The 19,064-nt window shown below is 46.6% G+C and overlaps 1 protein-coding gene across 3 annotated transcripts in view; it reads left to right on the forward strand.

The window, feature by feature from the left end:
• The window catches only part of LOC121539152 (collagen alpha-1(XII) chain), a 113,745-nt gene that overhangs the window by 12,670 nt on the left and 82,011 nt on the right, over positions 1–19,064 (forward strand). For 2 of the 3 annotated variants that reach the window (XM_041847438.2, XM_041847437.2), the window contains exons 7-14: positions 27–191; positions 329–502; positions 672–962; positions 1,192–1,794; positions 3,365–3,643; positions 4,166–4,441; positions 4,566–4,841; positions 16,953–17,222. The exons of the other annotated variant lie outside the window; for it this stretch is intronic. In XM_041847438.2, coding sequence (XP_041703372.2) covers positions 27–191; positions 329–502; positions 672–962; positions 1,192–1,794; positions 3,365–3,643; positions 4,166–4,441; positions 4,566–4,841; positions 16,953–17,222 — 2,334 coding nt within the window. The remainder of the gene's footprint in view (positions 1–26; positions 192–328; positions 503–671; positions 963–1,191; positions 1,795–3,364; positions 3,644–4,165; positions 4,442–4,565; positions 4,842–16,952; positions 17,223–19,064) is intronic. 3 annotated transcript variants of the gene reach the window in all.

A 19,064-nucleotide genomic window follows, 5' to 3' on the forward strand; every position in this document is an offset into this window, starting at 1 on the left:
TAAATTATGTTACACTCTGTCTCTAGGGGATGCCATGGACTACCTGCTGAAAAACATATTTACGGAGGTGGCCGGCGCAAGGAAAGGCTTTCCAAAGATAGCCATGATCATCACAGATGGAAAATCCCAGGACCCAGTGGAGGAGTATGCTAAACGACTCAGGAACATTGGAGTGGAAATATTTGCCTTAGGTACTGCTCTTTCTTGAGAACATCCTTATAATGCTTTTTGTTTGTGTGTGCCTGGAAATTCTGGAGATTCCGTAATGGCTGATGTCCAGAGTACTCAATTTCTCAGGCCAATTTCTAAGTTGTTTTTCACCATGTAGGCATCAAAGGAGCAGATGAGGATGAACTGAAGGAAATGGCCTCAACTCCCCACAGCACACATGTCTACAACGTACCTAACTTTGATGTGATCAAGGCAGTGCAGCAGAAGCTCATCACTCAGGTGTGCTCCAGTGTGGAAGATCAGCTCAACTCTCTAGTGAGCGGAGATGATGGTAAGACATTAAAGATTACATCACATTTCCATTGTTTGATTTAAATCTTCACCTATTTCAAGTATATTGTCAGAAATAGGTATGGTCAATGTAAAAAATCCACAACAACTTTGTAACTGTAAATGTATTGTTAAAGTGTTGTCTAACCAAACTACATTTACGTCTCTAGTGGTGGAACCGGCCTCTAACCTCCAGGTGCTTGAGATCTCCTCTAAATCCATGAGGGTGACGTGGGATCCCTCTCTGGGGGTGATCACAGGCTACAAGCTGACCCTGATGCCCATGATGGCTGGGATGAAGCGCCAGGTGGTATACGTGGGGCCCACCCAGACCTCTGTCAACGTCCGGGACCTGTCCCCAGAGACCGAGTACGAGATCAGCCTGTTCGCTCTGAAGGGTCTGACCCCCAGTGACGCTGTCCTGGCCATGGAGAAGACTCAGCCTGTCAAGGTGTTATTGGGTGAGATAACAATCTGTAACAGCTTTCCACTCACTCACTCACTCACTCACTCACTCACTCACTCACTCACTCACTCACTCACTCACTCACTCACTCACTCACTCACTCACTCATTCACTCACTCACTCACGCACTCACTGAAACTTTACATAGTAGCTATTTTAAAAGAACAACCTATTTCACAATGTAGACCACATAGAGATGACATCTAATGTCTTTTCCACCCCAGAATGCTCTCTTGGAGTGGATGCACAAGCTGACGTGGTCCTGCTGGTCGATGGTTCCTACAGTATCGGATTACAAAACTTTGCCAAAGTAAGAGCTTTCCTGGAGGTCCTGGTCAACTCCTTCAACGTCGGGCTCGACAAGATCCGGCTCAGCTTGGTCCAGTACAGCAGGGACCCCCACACCGAGTTCGCCCTGAACACCTATAATGACATTGATTCAGTGGTCAAGGCTGTCCGGACGTTCCCCTACCGTGGAGGCTCCACCAACACGGGCAAGGCCATGAACTACGTCAGGGAGAAGATCTTTATCTCCACCCGAGGCGCTCGAACCAGCGTCCCACGTGTCATGGTCCTCATCACAGACGGCAAGTCCTCGGACTCCTTCAAAGACGCGGCCACCAACCTGAGGAATATAGATGTGGAGATCTTTGCTGTGGGGGTGAAGGACGCTGTAAGGTCAGAGCTGGAAGCCATTGCTAATGCCCCAGCAGCGACCCACGTATACACTGTGGAGGACTTTGATGCTTTCCAGAGGATCTCCAAGGAGCTCACCCAGTCCATCTGCCTGAGGATCGAACAAGAGCTCCTAAACATCAAGAAGAAGAGTGAGTAGCCATTTAACATACGGGCAATTCCACAGAAAAAGAACAATGGATTTAATGTCAAACAAAAACCAATGATTGCAAAGTCAAACAAACCATACAACTCTATGCATAATGACTACTTTTAACAATTTCCACTGAACATTTTACAAAAACACATTTACTTGAAGAACACTGCAAATGCAAAGTTTGGTAACAGAATGACAGTACAAACAGCACAAACTGTCATTCTGTTACCAAACTTTGCATCTGTATTGTTCTTCAAGTAAATGTGTTTTTGTAAAATGTTCAGTGGACACTGATAAAAGTAGTCCTTGTGCATAGAGTTGTATGGTTTGTTTAGCAATCATTAGTTTTAGTTTGTCATACATTTTAAAGTGAAAATTCGGAGTCTCAGTATCACTCTGTTAGCCTGAAGTTACCCGTACCCTTATAACAAAAGGCTGGGCGTTTTCCTGCTCTGGTCATGTGGTCAACAAAAACTCCTAGCCCTACTCATAACACATACCCCTGTTTGAAGTTTAGCATGCTTAACCTGGACTGTACTGTACCTGTAACTATACCTACATAACCATACATGCTGGTTAACTTTATTGGCAGCCGCTAAGTGACCTTGAACTCTGTACAGCCCATTGTAATCAGTTATTTGCGGTGTGGTAAAGCAGGTCAGAACTAAGCTGTGCTACTGCAATAGTGATATCATGATGTAACTACATCTCCACTACTCAAAAGGCTGAGTAATAATCTTCATCTATTATTACCCTTGGGCCTTGGGTCTGTTTCTTTCTGCCCAGCTGTGTCAGGGTTCTCCCGATGATTCTTTAACAAGGTGGTGCTGCTGAGTACACCTGTAACTGCCATTTCCTGCAATCTAGAGCAAAAAAAATACTCAATTAGGGTGGGGTGCCTGGCCTTAAATGATAACAAATAAAGTAAATAAATAATAATAATAAAAACGTATTTATTTATTTATTTTTGCAGTGGTGCAGCCAGTCGGCGCAGTGCCCCTCTTGCGTTCTTTGGGGAGAACCCTGATTGTTTTATCTCTCCTTGACTGAGCATGCTGCCTTCAAAATACCACAGAACCATAATGCTTGCATCTCAGGGGAGCCCGTTGAGCCATTTGTTATCGTTTACGGTTTTTAAACACTATAGCAACTGACTGGAGACCCTCTGTTATTCTGACCTAAATGTCTTGCTAATTAAAAGGCCACCCGTCTCTGAAAGTCAACAGTAACATGACATCAGTTGATCTGCTGCACTTATTATCAGTAAACAAAAAACAATTAGGCATTGGCAATGTCCAGGGGTTTGTAATATGAATGTGTTGCAATCCTGTCGGCTTAATGCATAATGCTAGCATATGAGGAGTGTTTCCTATGACCAAGACACTCATGGAAGATAAATGGTCAAAGATGGACCTGTGAATGATGTTGAATGAGTTCAAATCATTGGTTCTTAATGAATAAGATAGACGGCTCTGCTTAGCATTATCAAAAGCCATAACGATTACATTTCCTGTGAGGACAAAACACAAACCAGTCATTTAATTGTGTTTTATCCCTCTCGTCAGGTCTGATTGCACCCAGGGACCTGGAGTTCTCTGAGGTGACATCCAGAAGCTTCCGTGCCACCTGGACCACCGATTCCACCAACGTCATGTCCTACCTGGTGCGTTTCCGTAAGGCCGAGGACATCACCGGGGACTACATCTCCCTGGCTGTGCCAGCCGACACCACCAGCGCCATCCTGCCACACCTCACCCCCTTCACCACCTACGAGGTCAACGTGTTCGCCCAGTACGACAAAGGAGACAGTTTCCCTCTGTCAGGGGAGGAGACCACTCTGGAAGGTAAGGGGTTAAAAGCATACACGTTCAGGGGTTTCACAGCATAAGCAAGTGAAGAGATACAGTACACTATTAGAAAAAAAGGTGCTATCTAGAACCTAAAAGGGTTCTTCTGCTGTTCCCATAAGATAAACCTTTGAAGAACTCTTGTTGGTTCCAGTTTAGAACCCTATTGGTTCCAAGTAAAACCGTTTTGGATTCCATGTAGAACCCTTTTCCCAGATGGTTCTACATGGACCCCAAAAGGTGTTCTACCTGGAACCAAAAAGGGTTTTACCTGGAACCAAAAAGGGTTATCCTATTGGGACAGCCGAAGAACCCTTTTGGAACCCTTTTTTCTAAGAGTGTATATGTTTTAGTGCTTTTGCTGTTTCTCACAAGAAACTTACATGGCTTCTTCAAGTTGCCTCTTTTAGATGCATATCATTCAATAGTTTAAACAGAAGGCTGGGTGTGTAGTCTTTGTCCTTAAAAATTACATTGACAAGCCACTGCTAAACAAAACCTGAACGTTCTCCTTTCCAGAACGAGGAACGGTGCAGGGCCTGAGTGTGTCTGAGGAGACCACAGACAGTTTCCGGGTGTCGTGGCTGGCAGCGCCAGGGCCCGTGGTGAGGTACTGGCTGTCCTACATCCCCGTGATGGGGGGAGGAGAGAGGCTGGAGACCCAGACCAATGGACCTGACACCACCATCGTGCTCCAGGAGCTGTTCCCCATCACTACCTACCGCGTGTCTGTGTCTGCAGAGTACACCTCCGGCCTGGGAGACAAGATGCAGGTGGACGGAACCACCAAGGAAGGTTAGTCAGTTAGCCAGCGTGGCTGCTAACACTTCAATTCCTTACCTGTAGCTAATGCAGATTATACTGTACGTAAGTGAAGATGCAATGATTGGTTGACCCATGTTTGTCCTTTCCCCCTCAGTCCGTGTTTCTCCCCATGATCTCCGCGTCTTCAACGAGACAGTGTCCAGCATGAAGGTGTCGTGGCGGGCCGCTTCCGGGAACGTCCTCCAGTACCGCGTGGCCTTCAAACCAGCCGACGGCACCGGGGAGAGGAAGGAGATAGCCGTGAAGGGAGACACCACCATGGCCCTGCTGAAAAACCTCCAGCCTGCTACTGAATATGAGCTGTTTGTCAGCGCCCGCTACACCTCTGGGCTGGGAGACCCCCTCCTGGGTACAGGCACCACCCTAGAAGGTACAACTCTCTTATGTTTATTATGACTGTCTGCTTGTTGGCTGCTTTGAAGGGGTTGTGTTTCTTTGATAGCTGAGAGAGAGAGAGAGAGAGAGAGAGAGAGAGAGAGAGAGAGAGAGAGAGAGAGAGAGAGAGAGAGAGAGAGAGAGAGAGAGAGAGAGAAATATGTCTTGAGGCCATCTTCAAAGTGAGTGGTTAGACTGGCTACCTCTGTGTACTGCATTGTGTCATGCTCCACTTTAAAAACAGAAATAAGTATACTGCCATAAATTGTGTAGGCCTTTTTTTCTTAACCTTCCATTTTTTGTAAAGAAAATATTGTTCTTTTTTTATGGTCTTTGTTTTCGGAGTCGGACATCAGCATTTCTATCAATGTGAAGTGGTGTAGGATGTCAGTCTTTAGAAAAACATACTGCCCTAGAAATCCTTCCTTGATATCTCAGGATACCTCTTCTCTGACTGAGTTTATAAGGGAAACTGTGCAAACGCTGGAATGTGGAGCTTTATGTCATTCCTGTGACACAGACAGACTGTAGGTTAGCTCTGCTTTATTGCCCATGAAGCAGGGAGAGCTCGTAAACCTAAAACACTCCTGAGTACAGCCAACACATGTCATGCTAGGCTAGCTCATGCAGTTTTACACACTCCGGGGACATATGGTTTATTTGAGATTATTTTGTGTGACACATTCAATATCACTTTAAAGGAAAATACCACTCAAAAACTATATTTTGGTATTCGTTTCATTAGTCCACTGTTGATACAGTCCCAAAATGTTTTGCATGTCAGCAATCAAGTTTTTGTTTTGTGGTATTTTCATTTAATGATTTTGTAAACCATTTGGATTAGCAATGCTGCTGATCAGAGACGGCTAACTCTGCTTCTCTGCTAACTGGGATCCTCAACCTTAGACCTCGATGCATACTTAAGCCTATGTCTTCAAGAAGCTAAATACAGTGGGGCAAAAAAGTATTTAGTCAGCCACCAATTGTGCAAGTTCTCCCACTTAAAAAGATGAGAGAGGCCTGTAATTTTCATCATAGGTACACGTCAACTATGACAGACAAATTGAGAAAAAAAATCTAGAAAATCCCATTGTAGGATTTTAATGAATTTATTTGCAAATTATGGTGGAAAATAAGTATTTGGTCACCTACAAACAAGCAAGATTTCTGGCTCTCACAGACCTGTAACTTCTTCTTTAAGAGGCTCCTCTGTCCTCCACTCGTTACCTGTATTAATGGCACCTGTTTGAACTTGTTATCAGTATAAAAGACACCTGTCCACAACCTCAAACAGTCACACTCCAAACTTCACAATGGCCAAGACCAAAGAGCTGTCAAAGGACACCAAAAACAAAATTGTAGACCTGCACCAGGCTGGGAAGACTGAATCTGCAACAGGTAAGCAGCTTGGTTTGAAGAAATCAACTGTGGGAGCAATTATTAGGAAATGGAAGACATACAAGACCACTGATAATCTCCCTCGATCTGGGGCTCCATGCAAGATCTCACCCCGTGGGGTCAAAATGATCACAAGAACGGTGAGCAAAAATCCCAGAACCACACGGGGGACCTAGTGAATGACCTGCTGAGAGCTGGGACCAAAGTAACAAAGCCAACCATCAGTAACACACTACGCCGCCAGGGACTCAAATCCTGCAGTGCGAGACGTGTCCCCCTGCTTAAGCCAGTACATGTCCAGGCCCGTCTGAAGTGCATTTGGATGATCCAGAAGAGGATTGGGAGAATGTCATATGGTCAGATGAAACCAAAATAGAACTTTTTGGTAAAAACTCAACTCGTCATGTTTGGAGGACAAAGAATGCTGAGTTGCAGCCAAAGAACACCATACCTACTGTGAAGCATGGGGTTGGAAACATCATGCTTTGGGGCTGTTTTTCTGCAAAGGGACCAGGACGACTGATCCGTGTAAAGGAAAGAATGAATGGGGCCATGTATCGTGAGATTTTGAGTGAAACCCTCCTTCCATCAGCAAGGGCATTGAAGATGAAACGTGGCTGGGTCTTTCAGCATGACAATGATCCCAAACACACCGCCCGGGCACGAAGGAGTGGCTTCGTAAGAAGCATTTCAAGGTCCTGGAGTGGCCTAGCCAGTCTCAGATCTCAACCCCCATAGAAAATCTTTGGAGGGAGTTGAAAGTCTGTGTTGCCCAGCGACAGCCCCAAAACATCACTGCTCTAGAGGAGATCTGCATGGAGGAATGGGCCAAAATACCAGCAACAGTGTGTGAAAACCTTGTGAAGACTTACAGAAAACGTTTGACCTGTGTCATTGCCAACAAAGGGTATATAACAAAGTATTGAGAAACTTTTTGTTATTGACCAAATACTTATTTTCCACCATCATATGCCAATAAATTCATTAAAATCCTACAATGTGATTTTCTGGAATTTTTTTCTAATTTTGTCTGTCATAGTTGACGTGTACCTGTGATGAAAATTACAGGCCTCTCTCATCTTTTTAAGTGGGAGAACTTGCACAATTGGTGGCTGACTAAATACTTTTTTTCCCCACTGTAAGCAATGTTAGCCAAAATGTACCAAACCCATTGTAGACTATACCCCTCTTTCTAACACTGGGTGATAGTGTTAGAAGGTTGATCATTAGTCAGGACTGACGTGCAGTGCGTTAGTGTGAGGGACATCTGTTTGTGATATAGGCGTTTCAGTAGGCAGCTATTCAGGCCAGGGCAGCAGGAGGTTATGGTCTGGGTCACGCTGGTCTGTCCCCTAGGGCGCCGACAATAACAAAGACCACTCTATCCCACACGCCAGAACAGATACGCCCCCACAATCCGTTCTGCTCGTGGCAGCCCAATCATAGGTCTCTGGACAGCTTCATGACATTAGTAGAGTTCCGTCCCGAGACGACTTTGATCAGGGTGGTCTAGGAGAGAAAGCTCTGGGGAGGGGAGGCCCAACTAGAAGGGTGGGAGGGGAGGGGAGGCCCAACTAGAAGGGTGGGAGGGGAGGGGAGGCCCAACTAGAAGGGTGGGAGGGGAGGGGAGGCCCAACTAAGAGGACTGGGGTCTGGGAAGGGGAGGCCCAACTAGGAGGACTGGGGTCTGGGGAGTGGAGACCCAACTTGGACTGAGGTCAGGCACTCAGGAGGCTGTATGTGCTATGCTTAAGTTAGGTTTGGAGGTCAGAAGTATGCATGCAGAGAGGAATATTGTTCCAGCCCTTTCCTTTTAAAGGGGCAATCTGCTGTTGCTACATCCATTTTTGGACTTATACAGTGCATTTATGATATGTACCCATTGATTCTTGAAGAATCAATGGGCTCTTCAATGGGTGGTCCTCTGTAGCTCAATTGGTAGAGCATGGCGCTTGTAACGCCAGGGTAGTGGGTTCGATCACCGGCACCACCCATACGTAAAAATGTATGCGCAGATGACTGTAAGTCGCTTTGGATAAAAGCGTCTGCTAAATGGCATATTATTATTATTATAACTTATAAATGCCTCATGAGATTAGTTCAACTATCACACCCCATCAGAACCCAAAATATAAGCTTGTTTTTACTCCAGTGTTTGTAAAAGTAAATGTAAATAAAAACTGTATAGCCTCAGAACATGGTTAAAACTATAATTTTGATATCATAGATGGTCACTCCATGCATCCATAGCTCTGTCTATGAATTTGAGAATGGTTACATTTCGCCGGACCCATCCCTTAGCTTTTTACCAAAACAGTGTACTTTGTTATTGTTTCAACTGCTGATTGCCGCTTTAATGTGGAGGATGCCAAAGGGTTTCAGTTTGAGCCCACCGACACAGCAAAGTTTTGTCATTCACCATGACCAAAGGTTGGTCCTTGTCTCTTAATGTTGCCTCCTACCTAAATGTCACTAATGACAACATTTATAGCAGACCACATGGCTTCTGCATCAGGGAATATCAGAGGCCTTATCCCACACTGGAGAACAATGGAGAGGTGTCCTGCTACGGAGTATTATGTAGCTATTTTCAGATCACAAGCGAAATGGTGCAGATTCATTATTTCTCTACATTTTTATTTTTAAATTTTTTGGTCATTTAGCAGACGCTCTTATCCAGAGCGACTTACAGTTAGTGCGACTTACAGTTAGTGAGTGCATACATCTTCATGGTAGAATGGCGCTGGAGGGAATGGCAGCCGTTTTATGGGCTCCTGACCAATTGTGCTATTTTGTGTATTTGTTTTGCGCTGATCTTAACTTTTTTTGTACATAATGTTTCCGCCATCGTTTCCTATGACCGAAAAGAGCTTCTGAACATCAGAACAGCTATCACTAACCTCGATTTGGACGAGGACTACGTTAATGAGTCGGAGGCGAAAGACATTGATTTTCCCGGACCAGGCCCTAATCCCCGACTCTCGTAGAAGGCGAAGAGGGCACTATAGAGGCCGGCGCGCGGGCACCCTGATGACATTACGGCGGTGAATGAATAAATCGCCTCTACCCTCTGTTCTATTGGTGAATGTGCAATCGCTGGAGAATAAACTGGAAGAGACTATCCTAACAATGGGACATTAAGAACTGTAATATACTATGCTGGGACTAAGACCGCTCTCAACGAGCTGTATAGAACAAGAAAATGCTCATCCAGAGGTGGCGATCCTAGTGGCCGGTGATTTTAATGCAGGAAAACTGAAATCTGTTTTACCTAATTTCTACCAGCATGACACCTGTGCAACTTGAGGGATAAAAGCTCTAGATTACCTTTACTTCACACACAGAGACGCATTCAAAGCTCTCCCCCGCCCGCCATTTGGCAAATCGGACCATAACTCTATCCTCCTGATTCCAGTTTACAAGCAAAAACTCCAACAGGAAGTACTAGTGACGCGCTCAATACGGTAGTGGTCCGATGAAGCAGATGCTAAGCTACAGGACTGTTTCGCTAGCACAGACTGGAATATGTTCCGGGAGTTTCCCACATCAGTCACCGGCTTCATGAATAAGTGTATCGACGACGTTGTCCCCACAGTGACAATACGTACATATCCCAACCACAAGCCATGGATTACAGGCAACATCTGCACTGAGCTAAAGGCTAGAGCTGCCACTTTCAGAGAGCAAGATACTAATCTGGACTCATAAGATATCACGCTACGTGCTCCGACGAACCATCAAACAGGCAAAGTGTCAATACAGGACTAAGATTGAATCCTACTATACCGGACGACTTTATGATCACGCTTCCGGATGACTTTATGATCACGCTCTCCGTAGCCGATGTGAGTAACACCTTTAAACAGGTTAAAATTCACAAGGCTGCAGGGCCAGACGAATTACCAGGGCGCGTACTCAGAACATGCACTGACCAGCTGGTAAGTGTCTTCACTGACATTTTCGACCTCTTGCTGACCCAGTCTGTAATACCAACATGTTTCAAGCAAACCACCATAGTCCTGTGCCTAAGAACGCCAAGGTAACCTGTCTAAATGACTACCGCCCCGTAGCACTCACATCTGTAGCTGTGAAATGCTTTGAAAGGCTGGTCATGGCTCACATCAACACCATCCTCCCAGAAACCCTGGACCCACTCCAATTCGCATACCGCCCCAACAGATCCACAGATGATGCAATCTCTATTGCACTCCACACTGCCCTTTCCCACCTGGACAACAGGAACACCTACGTAAAAATGCTGTTCATTGACCACAGCTCAGTGTTCAACACTATAGTGCCCTCCAAGCTCATCACTAAGCTAAGGACCCTGGGACTGAACACCTCCCTCTGCAACTGGATCCTGGACTTCCTGATGGGCCTCCCCCAGGTGGTAAGGGTAGGCAACAACACATCCGCCACGCTGACCCTCAACACGGGAGCCCCTCAGGGGTGCGTGCTCAGTCCCCTCCTGTACTCCCCTGTTCACCCCATGACTGTGTGGCCACGCACGACTCCAACACCATCATTAAGTTTGCCGATGGTGGTAGGCCTAATCACCGACGAGGATGAGACAGCCTATAGGGAGGAGGTCGGAGACCTGGCAGTGTGGTGCCAGGACAACAACCTCTCCTTCAGTGTGGGCAAGACAAAGGAGCTTATCGTGGACAACAGGAAATGGAGGGCCGAACATAGTGGAGCGGGTCGAGAGCTTCAAGTTCCTCGGTGTCCACATCACTAACATTTACATTTTACACTTTAGTCATTTAGCAGACGCTCTTATCCAGAGCGACTTACAGGAGCAATTAGGGTTAAGTGCCTTGCTCAAGGGCACATTTACGTCATTTAGCAGACGCTCTTATCCAGAGCGACTCACAAATTGGTGCATTCACCCTATAGCCAGTGGGGTAACCACTTTACAATTTTTTTTGGGGGGGTAGAAGGATTACTTTGTCCTATCCCAGGTATTCCTTAAAGAGGTGGGGTTTCAAATGTCTCCGGAAGGTGGTGAGTGACTCCGCTGTCCTGGCGTCGTGAGGGAGCTTGTTCCCACCATTGGGGTGCCAGAGCAGCGAACAGTTTTGACTGGGCTGAGCCCGGGAACTATGCTTCCGCGAGAGGAAGGGAGCCAGCAGGCCAGAGGTGGATGAACGCAATGCCCTCGTTTGGGTGTAGGGACTGATCAGAGCCCGAAGGTACAGAGGTGCCGTTCCCCTCACTGCTCCATAGGCAAGCACCATGGTCTTGTAACGGATGCGAGCTTCAACTGGAAGCCAGTGGAGTGTGCGGAGGAGGGGGTGACGTGAGAGAACTTGGGAAGGTTGAACACCAGACGGGCTGCGGCGTTCTGGATGAGTTGTAGGGGTTTAATGGCACAGGCAGGGAGGCCAGCCAACAGCGAGTTGCAGTAATCCAGACGGGAGATGACAAGTGCCTGGATTAGGACCTGTGCCGCTTCCTGTGTAAGGCAGGGTCGTACTCTCCGAATGTTGTAGAACATGAACCTGCAGGAGCGGGTCACCGCCTTGATGTTAGCGGAGAACGACAGGGTGTTGTCCAGGGTCACGCCAAGGCTCTTCGCACTCTGGGAGGAGGACACAGCGGAGTTGTCAACCGTGATGGCGAGATCATGGAACGGGCAGTCCTTCCCGGGAGGAAGAGCAGCTCCGTCTTGCCAGGGTTCAGCTTGAGGTGGTGATCCGTCATCCATACTGATATGTCTGCCAGACATGCAGAGATGCGATTCGCCACCTGGTTATCAGAAGGGGGAAAGGAGAAGATTAGTTGTGTATCGTCAGCGTAGCAATGATAGGAGAGGCCATTTGAGGATATGACAGAGCCAAGTGACTTGGTGTATAGGGGAGAAAAGGAGAGGGGCCTAGAACTGAGCCCTGGGGGACACCAGTGGTGAGAGCACGTGGTGCGGAGACAGCTTCTCGCCACGCCACTTGGTAGGAGCGACCGGTCAGGTAGGACGCAATCCAGGAGTGAGCCGCGCCGGAGATGCCCAGCTCAGAGAGGGTGGAGAGGAGGATCTGATGGTTCACAGTATCAAAGGCAGCAGACAGGTCTAGAAGGACAAGAGCAGAGGAGAGAGAGTTAGCTTTAGCAGTGCGGAGAGCCTCCGTGACACAGAGAAGAGCAGTCTCAGTTGAATGACCAGTCCTGAAACCTGACTGGTTTGGATCAAGAAGGTCATTCTGAGAGAGATAGCAAGAGAGTTGGCTAAAGACGGCACGCTCAATAGTTTTGGAAAGAAAAGAAAGAAGGGATACTGGTCTGTAGTTGTTGACATCAGTGGGATCGAGTGTTGTTTTTTTTTGAGAAGGGGAGCAACTCTCGCTCTCTTGAAGACGGAAGGGACATGGCCAGCGGTCAAGGATGAGTTGATCAGCGAGGTGAGGTAGGGGAGAAGGTCACCGGAGATGGTCTGGAGAAGAGAGGAGGGGATGGGGTCAAGCGGGCAGGTTGTTGGGCGGCCTGCAGTCACAAGTCGCAGGATTTTATCTGGAGAGAGAGGGGAGAAAGAAGTCAAAGCATAGGGTAGGGCAGTGTGAGTAGGACCAGCAGTGTCATTAGACTTAACAAACGAGGATCGGATGTCGTCAACCTTCTTTTCAAAGTGGTTGACGAAGTCATCCACAGAGAGAGACTAACAACCTATCATGGTCCAAACACACCAACACAGTCATGAAGAGGGCACGACAACTCCTCTTCCCCCTCAGGAGGCTGAAAAGATTTGGCATGGGCCCTCAGATCCTCAGAAAGTTCTACAACTGCACTATTGAGAGCATCTTCACTAACTGCATCACCGCCTGGTATGGCAACTGCTCGGCATCCGACCGCAAGGCTCTAGAGAGGGTAGTGCGTTCTGCCCAGTACATCACTGGGGCCAAACTCCCTGCCACCCAGGACCTCTATACCAGGCGGTGTCAGAGGAAGGCCCTAAAAATTGTCAAAGACTCCAGCCACCCTAGTCATAGACTGTTCTCTCTGCTACCACACGGCAAGCAGTACCGGAGCGCCACGTCTGAGACCAAAAGGCACCTGAACAGCTTCTACCCCCAAGCCATAAGACTGCTGAACAGTTAATCAAATGGCCACCTGGACAATTTACATTGACACCCCTTATTATTTATTTATTTATCTTAATTGTTTTGCACTGACTCTCTTGCACTGGCTCTATGCACACTCACTAGACTCTACCCACACACACACACATACTACACTGACACTCCAACACACAAAACACAGACACACACACACACACGCTCACACACAAAACACACACACACACGCATATTGATGCCACACACACAGACACACACACACACACTACATACTCTCACACATACAAAACACACACACATGCATATTGACGCCACACACACACACACACACACACACACACACACACACACTTATTTTCACACTTCACATAAGCTGCTGCTACTCTGTTTATTATATATCCTGATTGCCTAGTCACCTTTACCCCTACCCACATGTACTGTACATACTGTATTACCTGAATTATCTCAACTACCTCGTACCCCTGCACATTAACTCAGTACTGGTACTCCTTGTATATAGCCTCGTTATTGTTTTTATTGTGTTACTATTTCCTTTTTATTTAGCAAATATTTGTCTTACTTTTTAACTCTGCACTGTTGTGAATGGGCTCGTAAATAAGCATTTCACTGTATTCTACACCTGTTGTATTCGGCGCATGTGACCAATAACATTTATTAAGCTGACCTCCTTTGTCCACATCTGGAACTCCAGCCAGGGCATGTTCAGAAGTCAGAGGCTGAGTTTCCATGACATGGTCAGTTTTGCTGACTCACCAGCCCTAGCGTCCCACCAGAGTAGAACCTGTGTCTGGGCTCCTCTCTGTGCTCCATGACAAAGCATAGATCTGGTTACAGCAGCACAGCTTGACGTCAGGATAAAAGGCCAACACTGATCTCATTGTTTACGGAGCCACTGGCTTCCAGTCACCCACTGTGTGAGGTAACCTAACTGGCTATTGGAGACAATAGCGCACCCTGTGGCAGATAGCAGCCAGTGGCCAAATCTAACTGTATGTTCAGACAACCACATCCTGATTCCTGACCACTAAAGATTGGCTTGATTAACTGAATCAGAGAAACTGGGGGCTGAGTTAAATTGCTGGGAGCCTTATATGTATTAAAGCATGGAGTCTTTCAAATCAAAATCAAATCAAATTTAATTTGTCACATGCGCTGAATACAACAGTTGAAATGCTTACTTACGAGCCCTTAACCAACAATGCAGTTCAAGATGTGTCAACATGTGTTAGGTGTTACTAAGGAGCTACTTCAAAGCTGTGCGCAGTTGAGTGCTGGCTGGTTCCTCCAGCAGAGAACTGTCTGTCCACTTCCTCCCAGTCCAGGGAGAGGCCAAAGAGCATGGAGAGAGAAAGACCAGAGAGAATCCACTCCACTGACACCAAGCCATACTTCTACTTCTATTTTGGGTCGCGGGATGAAAATATGTTTTCGATAAAACTCTAAAAGTGAGGTTTGGTGAACATATCATTACACTATACAAGCCACAAACTGCAGTCATACGAGTATAGCTAGCTAGTGTGCAAGTGGCTGTAGACAATAATATGCAATGTTTGCAAGGTTAATGTTGAGTGACTGTTTGTCTGTGGGCATAAGAGCTGAGCTTTTCAGTAGTAAGCATTTCATGGGCCACAGAGTGTGGCGCGAAACCAGGTGGATTCACAACGGTTTGCTTTGATTTCCTTTCATGACGATCCCTTTGGAAACTGGGCTCCTGGCTGGGCAGTGCTTTGCCAGGCTCAGTGACTTAGTGGAGCCAGGAGAAGCTGTTTTTTCTCCAGACTGAAGGTCCTTTGAGGCAAAAGGGCAGAGCAGGGCAGAGCCCCTTGCACGCAGGTGAACCATGTTTCTCCATCATGGTCTGGCCCTACACAGAGCCTAGGTGGACCAGGCTCCAGGGCAGTAAAATGAGGGAAGTGTAAATAGAAGTGCAGTGTTTGATGGATTCTCTTTGGGCCAGCCATCTGGAGAGGGTCCTTGCTATCCGGAATCCTTGGGATGTCCCTACCCCATTTGAAGTTGACATTTAAAATCGTTAAGGTAAGGGTTAAGGTTAGGGTTAGGTAAGGGTTATGGTTAAAGTTAGTCTAAGGGTAGGGTTTAGGGTAGGGATGTCACAAGGATTCCGAATAGCACTTACCATCTGGAAAGAGCTGTTCTCAAATGAGACTCGGCTAAACTGTAACTTGAAGTCTCCATTTCCGTTTCTTCTTTACCTGTGGGCTCAAGAATAAGCACTGCCTGTAGGCTGTTTGTTAGACAATAAATAATGTACTGTATGAATGCAGTAAATGCATGCTGTTATGTTACATTGATAAGAGCGCTATTTGTGTCTGCATGTGAGCTGAGAGGGTGAGCTTTTTATGAAGGCTCAGCCTCATAACAGGCAGCACACACGGTGTACTTTTCCTAGCACCTGACTCTTGACACATATTGATGTTTGTCCAATTCGAGCCCAAACCAACATGGCTTTTGGCCGACAATTTGAAGGTTAGCTACATCAACAAACATGCCTTGGTTACAGGAAGCCCCTGGCTGGTCTACTCCTATGCATCAGTTAGTGAAGTATACAGATTAGACTCTGTATCTCAGTGATCTAGACCCATCTTTGGTTGATGGCTCCTTCCTCAATGCTTCTTCAATGCCTTTCGTCATTGCACAGAGGCTAGGAGAGATTGTCCATTTACAAATCTAAGTTTTGCTTACATTGTTGGTTTCAAATGCATGTTTTGCTAATTCCAACTGATCTTACTTCAAAATGGCGGCAGCTAGCTGTGTCCATCTGTATTCCATGTGTTTAATGTATGTGCCTCAGTGCTTGGCCCCTTTGACTGTGCTGTGCTCATATTGCTGATGAAAAGTGGGTCATTGTCTGCAGAAGTCATTATCATGTGATCCGGTCCCTCTTGTGCAGCAGCACAGCCGGGAAAGTCAGTGGTATCTCTCCTCAGTGCTTGGCAGCAGCTCGCTGCACCCTGGATGGAGGGGACTTGGCATCTAGAGGGGCCACAGCACATTATCCTTGACAAGCCCTCCAAAATCTGGAATTATCCATTCATTTCCTTGTTGAATTCATATTTGGATCAGCTCTCTCTCTCTCTCTCTCTCTCTCTCTCTCTCTCTCTCTCTCTCTCTCTCTCTCTCTCTCTCTCTCTCTCTCTCTCTCTCTCTCTCTCTCTCTCTCTCTACACATCTGCAATTGTAGCAAACACACTTTAAGTTTCTTCTGTTTCGATGGAAATGAAAGTGCTGCGAGCGAAACGCTCTGAGCTGAGTTGAGCGCTGGAATCCGGTGATTGGTTTTGCAGAGCTTTTTCCGAACCCTCTGATTATGAACAAAGTAAATCACTGATTTCAAAAAAGACCCTGGGGGTTAAACGGAGACAGATAAATGATTGTTGGTGGTTTATCACTATACCAGCTAATATCTCCTGCTCACTAGAATTCACTCCCCCACACTGTCTTCATCCAGAGTCCACACTGTCTGCATCCAGAGTCAGACAAACAGCAATATCAACTAGCACACCTAACACAAACTGTTTTGGTCCATTTGTTAAAGACTCTGTACTAACACTGCTATGTGAGATGTTTCCCAGCTTCCTCTGTCCTTTTTCCCCTCACAGTCCTTGGTTCCCCGAAAGACCTGGTCACCAAAGATGTCACAGACACCAGCTTCACTGTCTCCTGGACGGCGGCGCTCGGTAACGTACGCTCCTACCGGTTGAAGTGGAAGTCGTTGTACACGGAGGAGACAGGGGAGAAGTCAGTCCCCGGGGATGTAACGGCCATAGTGCTGGACGGGCTCACTCCAGAGACACGCTACCAGGTCTCTGTCTACGCAGCCTATGGCAGGGGAGAGGGGGAGCCGCTCGTGGGCGCTGAGACCACAGATGGTAAGTCACTTCACCTCCCTAATGTTTCCACCACACACAGACTTACTGTGGGACCCTCTCTCTCTGTCTCTCTGTGTCTGTCTCTCCACTTCTCTCTCTCTCTCTCCACTTCTCTCTCTCTCTCTCTCTCTCTCTCTCTCTCTTCTCTCTCTCTCTCTCCACTTCTCTCTCTCTATCTCTCTCTCTCTCTCTCTTTCACTCCCCTTCTTCATCTCTCTGTCTGCCTGAGAAGTTTCTGGGTTTTTCGTCCCCAGGTTACCTCAGAGCTGAAAAAAGTATATAGATGTAGGATATAAAATACCCCATGACCTCAGAAAGTTCTATCTAGGTCTTTATATAACTGGAACGAGCCTATATAAAGCACCTGGAATGAATAGGAGATCCAGACTGATGACATTAAAGAGTGTGTTAAGATGGTTTGGGCCCTTGAAGAGATTGGATTTGGGAACAGACCTTATTTCCGTAAATACATCATGAGCGTAAAGTTTTCATAGTCTTTATAATCCACGAATAGATAAAAAAGGTAAAAAATAAGATGAAACAACTTCAGTCCTATCACCTTGACCGTTGAAACCAGTGACGCAGGCTTTAGAGTTATGCAGGAAACAAGGGTTTTAAAGGCCCGAACTTGAGCCCCATCCTTGGGCGTGATGTGGAAAAAGTGAGATACAGCTAATTTTTGAGCTTGGAGATAACATCAACGCTGCTGGCATTCATCTGATCCGTCTGAAAAGCCAACGAGATGCTTTTGTAATCAAGGTGACGTGTGACTGCGTGTGTGTGCTTATGCACGTGTATGTTATGTACGTATATAGCCATTACATTTTAGTCATTTAGCAGACGCTCTTATCCAGAGCGACTTACAGTTAGTGAGTGCATACATTTTTTTTTTTTATACTGGCCCCCCGTGGGAAACGAACCCACAACCCTGGCATTGCAAGCGCCATGCTCTACCAACTGAGCTACAGGGGACTACATGATGCAATGCGCCACACCTGCTCCCAGTTATCAGGGGAGATTGTGGGATTCGGATAGACATGGGAGTAGACAGTGCTTCCCCTCTCCTTGCAATACAGCGACCCACTGAAATGAGAAAAGCACATTGACGGAAACTCGCCCCGATTGGGGAATTAATCCGCTGGTTAGCAAGACGAAATGTGCTAATGGAAAATGTGTCTCTCCATCGTTTTGTTTATTGATTCTGGAAAGCGGGACAGGTGCAATTTACACCGAAAACAACCTTGAGGCGCCTCCAGAGGCTTGTATGGTTTATGTCTGTGGTCACTAGCCCTGCGGGTTCCTCCACCAGAACCACCAGCCCTCTCTCTGCCTCTGCTAACAGGACAGGTCCATTTGGATCAAGCCACACAGTGAAAACTTGGACAGTCTGCTTTTTTCCGTCCATAAAACTCCTCTCTCTGAAGTCTAGCTGTCTGAATATTTTCCTGAGCTCGTTTAGGGGTTTTGGCAATTCACACTTGTCCTTCCTGCACCAAAAACACACCATCCCCCAGAAAAAGAAATAAAAAATGAATAAAAAAACACACTGGGGTCATAGTATTGAAAGAGTGCAGACACAGTGGATACAACCCACCACCCCAACACACCCAATCTAGTAAAGAAGAATCTGGTCAGTGTGTGGTCTGACTGGGAAATAAAACAATGTTTGGATGGTTTTGTGTTCACAAGCATATGGAAACTGAACAGATACCTCAGTGAAAACCTCTGAGGTATCCAACCGTGTCAATGTTTATATTGCCCAGAAGAAGCCATGGCTTTGTACCATTTTGAAATGTAGGCAGCAATTTGGCATGCATTCCAATTCTACTTTCTGCTCAAACT

The sequence above is a fragment of the Coregonus clupeaformis genome, unplaced genomic scaffold (genome assembly GCF_020615455.1).
Source record: "Coregonus clupeaformis isolate EN_2021a unplaced genomic scaffold, ASM2061545v1 scaf0329, whole genome shotgun sequence".
NCBI lineage: Eukaryota > Metazoa > Chordata > Actinopteri > Salmoniformes > Salmonidae > Coregonus > Coregonus clupeaformis.